Genomic DNA, 11178 nt, shown 5'->3' on the forward strand with positions numbered 1-11178 from the left:
ATTTTCTGGAATTTTCCAAGCTGTTTAAAGGCACAGTCAACTTAGTACATGTACACTTCTGACCAACTGAATTTGTGATATAGTGAATTATATGTGAAATAATCTGTCTGTAAACAATTGTTGGAAAAATGTCTTGTGTCATGCACAAAGTAGATGTCCTAACCGACTTGCCAAAATTATAGTTTGATAACAAGAAATTTGTGGAGTGGTTGAAAAACGAGTTTTAATGACTCCAACCTAAGTGTATGTAAATTTCTGACTTCAACTGTACCTCTTCCTGACCATGGCCAGAGTGTTTAGATTTACTCACTCACCGCTCTTAATATATTCCAATTGAACAATCTTCTAAGGCCGTGATACCCACTTCCCTGGAGAGTAGTTATGGTATTTGAGCCTTTTAATTGGTAACGGAACCTGATACCTAGTATTAGAACAAATTCTAATTTACTACTTGAGAATATGTGTTCCTTTATTCGATCACACAGCACAGTCCATCGTCTGTCCATAATATAAATCTCTCGTCAACACACACACACACTCAGGAAACAAAAACAAACACACAAAACAAACTGTGTTTGGTTAGGAACGTCTTCCTTTCTTATAATTTGAAAAGAGTAATATCTTCTCCATCAAAATAATTTTGAGTTACTCAATGCAATTTTCAATGTTGTAACCACATGGGAGTTCCTCCTAAGCACATTTCCATGTAGGGTTTAAATGTATAGCTGGTTTCCCAATCATAACCAACTGTATTACCAGTACACTGATTAATACATTTTATCTTACAATGTTTATTAATTTATTTTTTCCATATTTTTTAAAACTTTTTGTTTCATTTATTTTTTATTTTTGCAGGAATATTTTTTTTTATCTCAGGATTGTGCCCTGGAATCACATAACTCGTAACCGTGTCATATCATCCCATGGCTGCTTCTCCGCTTCACCTGAGTAACACAACCACTGTCTCTAACCAGGATACTTCTGCTTCAACAAAAAGATCCCAATCGGAGATGTTCCCTGCTCCTACAGGGCCACCCTGCTTCAACAGTATGGTTGCCCTAGAATTACTCCTACTAATTCCTCTTTTTAGAAATAACCCCTAGTTAGTAATAAAGTTTCTAACTAGGGGTGTCTTTGCTACAACAAAGACATAATGTGCTCAACCTGTTCTTAGAACAGGGTTTTCTATGATGTTTAAAAGAAAATCAGTCTCACACTGAATTTATCTTATCTGTCCGGAATGACATACTGTATCCACTCACTGACACTCTCAGCAGGTCCGAGGCGTGTCCCTCTCTGCTCCGTTTTAGTCCGTGTGTGGTAACCTGACTCACGTTTAACGGAGCCACTGCGAGCAGTTTACCCTCAGTCTCCCGGGAACAACCAGGAAGAGGAGTTGGCATCCCACCGTTGTCACCAATTTGTCATGGAATATCTAATCAAAGGGAAGAGAGACTACAGATTCTTTCAAACAACACTTTATTATAAGATTTGCAAAAATGGAGAATCAACTATCAACTCAACAGTGCGTAGTTGAAAAGCTCAAAGAACAGTGCCGGTTCAAAACTTTTATAGAGAAGCACATCCTTTTTGAATACGTGACTGTCAGCAGATAGTGTGTAAAAGGTGTTTAGTTGTGTGTGCAGACTCAAGATAGCACAAGGTTGATAGCACGAGGGCTCAACCGTCTAACTGCATTTACAACAGCAAAACACTATAAATGTGCTCCTTTCTGCAAGTTTCCGTACGTGACTTTATGTAGGCAGTAAACCCACGGGATGTCACATGCTGCGGCTTCACCCAAGCGGACCTTAGCTATACGCCCAGTCTTATGACTAAGTCCCACAAAGACAAGATTGTATCAGGTTAGACGGTAAAACACAGGATATCATGATTAATTGTCATTTTCCACGATAGTCCCAAATCCAGAGCAAAATCAAGAAAGCGTACAGTATTATATAGAGCCATTATTGCATGGAATACAATATGTATATATAGGCTAAGTGTGCATTTTTTAAAATTAATGTAGTTCTGTTCTTGTTTATTAATGTTCTGTATTATGTAATGTTTTGTATGGACCCCAGAAAGAGTAGCTGCTGGTTTTGCAGCAGCTAATGGGGATCCTAATAAAGTACCAACAAAAACAGGCACAACTTTACACTTTTTAGACAACGTTTGTCAGTATTGAAAATTGGTTACCATTGACATAATTCTACGGTTGAAATGTCACACCTCAAAACAGTTAACACCAATGACATGTGCCAGGTCTATGCAGGTAAATGAGAACTTACTCAAAGCCTTGCTATACATGGAATGTCCAGTCAAATAAGACAGAGGCGTGAAATTATTAAGTTACGGTAACGATATTCCAGAGGAGCTTTCAAATGGGATATAAAACACATAACTACCCCTGGACAAATTAACTCAATGACATATTTAAACTGGTAATCAGTGAGTCTTCCATGACCCCAGGCTTCCCCTGCTTCTTGTGTTGTTTATATACAGTGCCTTGCAAAGGTATTCACCCCCCTCAGAGTTTTCCTATTTTTGTTGCATTACAACCAGTAATTTAAATGGATTTTTATTTGGATTTCATGTAAAGGACACACACAAAATAGTACAAATCGCTGAAGTGAAATGAAAAAAATGACTCATTTCAAAACATTCTAAAAAGTAAAAAACAAAAAAGTTGTGTGTGCATATGTATTCACCACCTTTGCTACGAAGCCCCTAAATAAGATCTGGTGCAACCAATTACCTTCATAAGTCACATAATTAATTAAATAAAGTCCACCTGTGTGCAATCTAAGTGTCACATGATCTGTCACTTGATCACAGTATATATACACGTGTTCTAAAAGGCCCCAGAGTCTGCAACACCATTAAGTGAGGGGCACCACCAAGCAAGCAGCACTATGAACACCAAGGAGCTCTCCAAACAGGTCAGGGACAAAGTTGTGGAGAAGTACGGATCAGGGTTGGGTTATAAAAAAATATACTAAACTTTGAACATCCCATGGAGCACCATTAAATCCATTATTTCAAAATGGAAATAATATGGCACCACAACTAACCTGCCAAGAGAGGGCCGCCCACCAAAACTCATGGACCGGGCAAAGATGGCGTTAAATCAGAGAGGCAACGAAAAGACCAAAGATAACCCTGAAGGAGCTGCATATGGAAGAAGGTACTCTGATCAGATAAGACTAAAATGTATCTTTTTGGCCATCAAGGAAAACTCTGTCTTGGCGCAAACCCAACATTTCTCAATCTGAGAACACCATCCCCACAGTGAAGCATGGTGGTGGCAGCATCATGCTGTGGGGATGTTTTTCATAGGCAGAGACTGGGAAACTGGTCAGAATTGAAGGAATGATGGATGGGGCTAAATAGAGTGAAATTCTTGAGGAGAAATCTGTTTCTATCCTCCAGAGTTTTGAGACTGGGACGGAGGTTCACCTTCCAGCAGGACAATGACCCTAAGCATACTGCTAAAAAACACTCAAGTGGTTTAAGGGGAACCATTTAAATGTCTTGGAATGGCCTAGTCAAAGCCCAGACCTCAATCCAATTGAGAATCTGTGGTATGACTTAAAGATTGCTGTACAACAGCGGAAATCATCCAACCTGAAGAAGCTGGAGCAGTTTTGCCTTGAAGAATGGGCAAAAATCCCAGTGACTAGATGTGCCAAGCTTATAGAGACATACCCCAAGAGACTTGCAGCGGTAATTGCTGCAAAAGGTGGCTCTTCAAAGTATTGACTTTTGGGGGGGGGGGGGGGGGGGTGAATAGTTATGCACGCTCAAGTTGATTTTTTTCTTATTTCTTGTTTGTTTCACAAAAAAAATATTTTGCATCTTCAAAGTGGTAGGCATGTTGAGTAAATCAAATGATACAACCCCCCCAAAATCCATTTTAATTCCAGGTTGTAAGGCAACAAAATAGGAAAAATGCCAAGGGGGCGAATACTTTCGCAAGCCACTGTATTGTTGTACTATAGAAGTACAGTACTTTGTACTATAGAAGTACGGTGAGTACCCACATTTTTTGTATTGCTGGTAAGTATGCTAGATTATTGTACAACTTGTAGGTTTTACCTAAATGTTAGACAGTAAGGCCCAGATACAGACTCGGCTAAACCTCGACCTGGACAAAAAAAATCTATGTCAATGGAGATTCAGGACTAGGCTTAATCTGTTTCTTGATTAATTCACTAAAAGGTTTTATTATTTTTTATTTCACCTTTATTTAACCAGGTAGGCCAGTTGAGAAAAAGTTCAAATTTACAACTGTGACCTGGCCAAGATAAAGCAGAGCAGTGCGACAAAAACAACAGTTACACATGGGATAAACAAACGTACAGTCAATAACACAATAGAAAAAGCAATATACAGTGTGTGCAAATGTAGTAAGATTAGGGAGTTAAGGCAATAAATTGTCCATAGAGGCAAAAAATTACAATTTAGCATTAACACTGGAGTGATAGATGTGCAGAAGATGATGTGCAATTAGAGATACTGGGGTGCAAAAGAGCAAAAAATAACAATATGGGGATGAGGTAGTTGGGTTGGCTATTTACAGATGGGCTGTGTACAGGTTCAGTGATCGGTACCTGCTATGACAGCTGATGCTTAAAAATTATTGAGGGAGATATGTCTCCAGCTTCAGTGAATTTTGCAATTTGTTCCAGTCATTGGCAACAGAGAACTTGAAGGAGCGGCAGCCAAACAAGGAGTTGGCTTTGGGGATGACCAGTGAAATATACCTGCTGGAGCGCGTGCTATGGGTGGGTGTTGCTATGGTGACCAGAGAGCTGAGATAAGGCGGGGCTTTACCTAGCAAAGACTTATAGATGACCTGGAGCCAGTGGGTTTGGCAACGAATTTGAAGCGAGGGCCAGCCAACGAGAGCATACAGGTCGCAGTGTGGGTAGTATATGGGGCTTTGGTGACAAAAACGCATGGCACTGTGATAGACTGCATCCAATTTGCTGAGTAGAGTGTTGGAGGCTATTTTGTAAATGACATCGCCAAAGTCAATGATTGATAGGATAGTCAGTTTTACAAGGTTATGTTTAGCAGCATGAGTGAAGGAGGGTTTGTTGCGAAATAGGAACCGATTCTAGATTACATTTTGGATTGGAGATGCTTAATGTGAGTCTGGAAGGAGAGTTGAGTCTAACCAGACACCTAGGTATTTGTAGTTGTCCAAATATTCTAAGTCCGAACCGTCCAGAGTAGTGTTGCTAGTCAGATGCGGGCAGAAATCAGTTGAAGAGCATGCATTTAGTTTTACTAGCATTTAAGAGCAGTTGAAGGCCATGGAAGGAGTGTTGTATGTCATTGAAGCTCATCTGGAGGTTTGTTAAAAATTAACACAGTGTCCAAAGAAGGGCCAGAAGGATACAGAATGGTGATGTCTGCGTAGAGGTTGATCAGAGAATCACCAGCAGCAAGAGCAACATCATTGATGTATACAGAGAAGAGAGTCGGCCCGAGAATTGAACCCTGTGGCACCCCCATAGAGACTGCCAGAGGTCCAGACAACAGGACCTCCGATTTGACACACTGAAGGTTCCTCTTTGTATCATCCCTTGGTATTCAACCTAATCCATGATGTTACAACACAATGTTCTGTCTGAGCTGCGTGGTCCTCTGTGGATCAACACTGACATCCTACCAGGTCACGGAGGCAAGGCCACACCCCTTGACCCCAATGACTTCCTGGCGGCCTCGGTGACCTCTGTGCTGCAGATACGGACAACCCATGTAAGTTAGCCTGAACACATTCGCAGGTTCAACCCTTAACCCAAGTTGTGGTGCAACGAATAAAAGGATTGTTCATTCCGTGTGTTTGCATTTATGCCTATTGAAACAAACCTAAAATGAATACATTGACTGTCATCTGCAAAACAGCCAGTGATTATCGTGTAGGTTAGACTACCATGCTAGTGTGCCTGTCCATTACCATCTCACTTTTTTCCGTAGGCAAGCACCATGGTCTTGTAGTTGATGCGAGTTTTGACTGGAAGCCAATGGAGTTTACAGAGGAGCGGGGTGACATTGGAAAACAAGGGAAGGTTGTACACCAGATGAGCTGCAACATTGTGGATAAGTTGGAAGGGTTTTGAAGGCACAAGTGGGGAGCCTAGTCAACCTCTGTTGCAGTAGTCCAGATGGGATATGATGAATTGGATTAGTACCTGCACCACTTCCTGTGTGATGAAAGATTGTACTCTATGGATGTTGTCTATGCAACACTCGGTTGGCTGGGCTCCCCACTTGTGCCTTCAAATACCTTCCAACTTATCCACAACGGCAGGGTGTTGTCCAGGGTCATGCCAAGGTTTTTAGCACTCTGGGAGGTGGAAACTAAGGAGGCCTTCCCCGGGAGAAAGAGCACTCCATCTTGTCGAGGTTGAGCTTGAGGTGGTGGGCTGACATCCAAGCTGAGATATTGTCCAGGTTTCAAACAATGAAGGGACAGGAAAATAAGGCGATGCTACAGTAATTAGAGGCCTAACCGTATTCTGGTATATGGAAAGGCTTTCCCAAAAACCTTCTCAGTTAACTATGTTATGTAGCTACAATGTAGCCATAACCTGGCAGAATGATGTCATGATTATTTGCATCAATCCAATGGCCATTTGTTTTGCAAACTCCATCTCATGTGCTACAGACCAAGCAACAGTGCTAGGTGCCTGCACACTTGAATTAAGGTTAACTACGACCCAGTAGTGGTCTCCTGATGTGGTTTAAGCATTGTTATGTACTTACAACATCAAATTGTGTTGTTTTTCTATTAAGAAAGAGTGACTTTGAAAGCAAAAAACTGAACAAAATAATGTGAATTCTATCTGTTTCAATAGTAGGCCTATTTGCACGGTACAGCTTGGGTTGGACTGACTGAAAGGCCAATATGGGATTGATCATTTTTAAGGGTTCAGGATGTAATCTACTGTTTCTCAGATTATTTTTACACAGGGCACCTTTCCTTTGCCGGTCGGGCTGTTTGGGACATTTTGGGCAACATTAGAGTATACCCACTTTTCCAGGCACCACTACACCACTGATGGAGCCCAGTGACTTGGTGTATAGAGAAAAGAGGAGAGGGCAGTAAAGCAGTTTATTAGCAGTGAAGGAGCACAACAGAACAAGTGAAAGGCAATACAACAACTACCTCGTCAAATGGTGTACAAAACAGCAGTGTTGAATAAATACTCAGCAAATATAATGCTCTGACATTCTTACTTTGTGTTCAAGAATCCTGATGGTCTTACTTACATTTTTTGGTGTTTGTTTTTCCCACTGACACATATGAATATTTTCCTTAGTGACTTAGATCTTCCACAGTCAGAGGAGTCCCAGATGTATTTGTGCTGTGTTGCCAATCCATTGCTTTCAGTCTGTCATTGATTTAGTCAGAATGACTCAGTCCCCCTTCCCTTTGAAGAGTAAATTATTTTGTCATAGGATTCAAGGCCTCAGATTCCTTCAATCCATGTGTTAAAAGCATCTCTGTCTGTTGTTAGATGTTCTGAGGAGGAGTACCATGAGATTTCTGCTCTCAGATTTCAAACGGATATAAATGTATCAATTGATCAAAGAAGAGCTGTTGCGTTACCGATGGTTCTGATGCGCCGATCGTAATTCCTCTATTCCTTCCTGGGCTTGATGGAATTGCAAGTCTGGTTGTCAAAGGAAGTGTAATTAAGCACATTGAAAAAGCTGGGATGAGCAATAATAAACTTCTGGTAAGAAGGCACAAGTTCTTCGTTAACAATGTTATGGTCACACAGCAGCAACAGAGCTTGATATAGGAAGCGGCGCACACAGTAGTCAGACACACAAAGAAAATGCAGTGTTCTAGTCGGGTCCCAAAACTGTTTGTGCAGTTTTGCCAAGGCGTGACAATGACTATAGGGCTGGGGTTAGCAAGACGACACGAACAAACCTGGGACCGGGCTAGCATTGTTCGTCTTAGTGGATGAAGAGCTCCTCGAAGTTGACAAGCTGTTTAATCTGCTCAGTCTGCATGGAGTGTCTTCTCAGCAATGTCTTAAACTTCCGATCCCTGTGGAAGGAAGGTGCACAGGGGACGAGAGGCTTTGACCCCGGCCCTGCTACAACACCCCCATTCAGATTCAGTGCTTTGGTGCTCCCACTCAGGCTGGGGCAGGTTGAGGTGGGGCTGACCCCGATGTCGGGTATGGGTGCGTGGGGGTTAAGAGGAGGCAGGTATCCCGGCCGGGTGTGGGAGATATGATCCAGGAGCAGGGCCCCCGAGCCTCTTCTCTCCAGGTTTGCGGGTCCCCTTCTCTGGGCAGTGCTCTCCAGGGACTCCCTGGAGCCTGACAGGGTGGATGACCGGCTGGTGACCAGCTTACGCTTCTCAGTTCCCCCTACACCACCCCCTATGCCTCTGTGGGATTCATTACACTCTGGGTGGCTGCTGTGGCCGAACTGGGGCAACTGGGAGTCAGAGCTATAGTGGTCCATGCCGATGTTGCGGCGGCGGACTACATTCTTTAGGCTGGACACGGCCAGGTTAGGGAGGCAGCAGTCTAGGGAGGTTTTGTCCACTGGGAGGACTGGTTCATGAACGCCACAGGGACAGTTGGGGCAGCCTCCTCCGTCCCCCCGGTGCAAGAGGTTGAGGTGGGAAAAAGCTGCAGCGCTGTCATAAGACATCTTCCTACTCAGGCCTCTCCTTCGTCCTCCGCCACCTCCCTCGCTTCCAGCCACCTGAGATACAAAAAATATACGTAAAAATGTATTATGATATAGACACATGATAAGTTATTATCATTATTACCTGCTCCAAGGCCCTTAGCAGCCCCGTGGCGTCTTTGGCGTCGATGCTCTGGTGACGGGCGAGGGTTGGATGTACCCCGGGCCCTGCCCTTCCGGACCCAGAGAAGGCCAAGCTGTTGACCCAGAAGGAGAGCTCCTCCTCTGGGGTAATGTCCAGCAGCTCCTCGGTCAGGCTGAAACAACCCACACACATACAAAAAAATACACATTTGGCTGGAGCAATTGGCAGTTACTAGTGCAGTGCCATGTTAGCAGTTTAGGGGTAAAGTGCCTTCAAGGGCACCTACCCTGAACCTATTTTTTTTCCTGACAGATATGGGATTTGAACCCCTGCTTCTCTTGGCTACCTACCTAGAGGCCTTGCTCTGCTGCAGCAGCAGGGATGGAGGGATCTTCAGCCAAGGCTCTGAGTGGAGCTGCTGGACATGGAGCAGCTTCCCCACCCCAGGACTGGGGCCTCGTAACAGGTTAGGGTCCCTGGTTGGGGAGCCTGGCTGAGAAGAATCAGAACCAGTAGAACCAGAGATGGTGGTTCCCCTTCCACCACCCTGGTGGTGCTGGTGCTCCCTGAGGCCCAAGAGGGGGCTCCCTGGGTGGGGGGAGGTGATGGCGGGGGAACCCTGTGGAGGGGTGCGGAGCTGTATGTCTGAGGGGGACATGCAGCAGGTGGCCGAGCCAGGGGTGCAGTGCATGCGCTCTTCCAGGTCGGGCGGTGGAGGCACGTTCAAATACTGCTTGGTCATCTGGCATCCCGAAGGTAGCTTGTCCGTGGTGATGATGATGACCTATAATGTAATATGATATAAATAATATAAAACATAATCAAATTGAATACGTGCCATTTAGCAGACGCTTTAATCCGAAGGTGACTTATAGTAGAGCATGCAAACATTTGGTCCCAGAGTAGGGTTGCAAAAATTCAGCAACTTTCTCAAAGTTCCCAGGTTTTCCAGAAATCCTGGTTGGAATACTCCAGCAATCATAAGTTCATAAGCACAAAATCTGGAATCCTCAAACCAGAAGTTCTGGAAAACTTTTTTGCAAACCTACCCAAGCGGGAATCAAACCCACATCCCCACCTCCTTGCCCTTGGCCTTGCAGGCATCCAGTAGGACTCTCAGGGCCTCCTTGTCCCCTGCATTGACAGCATAGACCAAAGTTGAGGAGCCAGAGTGGTCGTTCAGACTGGGGTCGGCTCCACTCCCCAGCAGCAGAGAAAGGACATCCACTCCGGCCTGCTCCAGACACGCATGCATCAGAGCAGTCTTACCGGCCTTATCCTGGATGTTTGGGTCAGCACCACTCTCCAGCAAGTACCTGTGGGGGGACATGGATGTCATGTTGATCAATACTCTGTGGATCATTGAACTCCTGAAGAGGAGGTAAAGTGTATTTTTACTTGGCAACTCTATGGTAGGGCAGGGGTGGCCAATATTATTCATGAAGAGCAGGTGTTGGTGCAGGATTTGGTCTTCAATGCATTATTTAAGCCAGGTGTGTAATTGTTTTGGCTGGAGTGAAAGTCTGTACACACACTGGCCCATTGGGGATACAAGTGGGCCACCCCTGCTCTGTGGTGTTTACCTCCTACTCCTTAACACTAACCCAACCCATACGAGGTGTCATGGACTAGTGACTTACTTACCGAACCATCTTGTGTTTGGGCACGCTCTGTGCGTCCGTGTGGCGTGTCCGGCACGACACCATGAGGGGCGTCTCACCGCGCTCGTTGCTCTCGTTGATGTAAGCCCCTCCCTCCAGCAGCAGGCGTGTCAGACGCAGTCGACTCAGGAACACGGCCTTGAGTAGAGAGTTCCCATCCGTACGCACCTCCGTCGCGTCCTCCATGCCAGGATCAAAGGTATAGTGGCTCTCTAATGCAGGTACTGGTACTGTGTCTTATAGAGTCATCGTTAGTGTAGAGGCAAGTCTGTCAATGCCCTGTGGAATGTCAGATGGACGGAAAATGTGTCTTAGTGTTACTACAGCATTACAGCAGAATAAAAGGTGAAAGGTCATGCTAATGCAGGTAGTGTTACTGTGGTTTATAGGGTCATCTGTGAGATTCTAGATGTAACTTTGTCATGGCCCTGTGGGAACATATATAGACAGATGTGTTCATAGAAATATAATTACTAGAGTATTACTAGAGTAGATTATATAAGGATTCCCCATTCAAGTCAGTGTGCTGTGATGGGTAGACCGGTGGCCATATTGAGTGTACCTATAACTGAGGGGGTCTGAGTTTTTGTTTCCGCTGCTTGAATATTTTGATGTGATGGCTTTTTTAGATTTTCTAAAGTTTGAGGATAGATTATGGTAATATTATGAAGTCATAGATTATGGAACCATCTTGGACCACAC

At 44.2% G+C, this 11178-nt stretch overlaps 1 protein-coding gene across 1 annotated transcript; it reads right to left on the reverse strand.

Moving 5' to 3' along the window:
- Positions 1 to 7112: 7112 nt before the first annotated feature.
- LOC139412122 (ankyrin repeat domain-containing protein 34B-like) lies at positions 7113 to 10755 on the reverse strand. The gene is made up of 5 exons (XM_071158930.1): positions 10460 to 10755; positions 9894 to 10131; positions 9166 to 9599; positions 8816 to 8987; positions 7113 to 8745 (listed from the first exon to the last, which is right to left on the reverse strand). The coding sequence occupies exons 1-5, from the start codon at positions 10660 to 10662 to the stop codon at positions 7981 to 7983; spliced, it is 1812 nt and encodes a 603-aa protein (XP_071015031.1). The 5' UTR covers positions 10663 to 10755; the 3' UTR covers positions 7113 to 7980.
- Positions 10756 to 11178: the final 423 nt, after the last annotated feature.

Source organism: Oncorhynchus clarkii, chromosome 6 (genome assembly GCF_045791955.1).
Source record: "Oncorhynchus clarkii lewisi isolate Uvic-CL-2024 chromosome 6, UVic_Ocla_1.0, whole genome shotgun sequence".
In the NCBI taxonomy this organism is placed as follows: domain Eukaryota; kingdom Metazoa; phylum Chordata; class Actinopteri; order Salmoniformes; family Salmonidae; genus Oncorhynchus; species Oncorhynchus clarkii.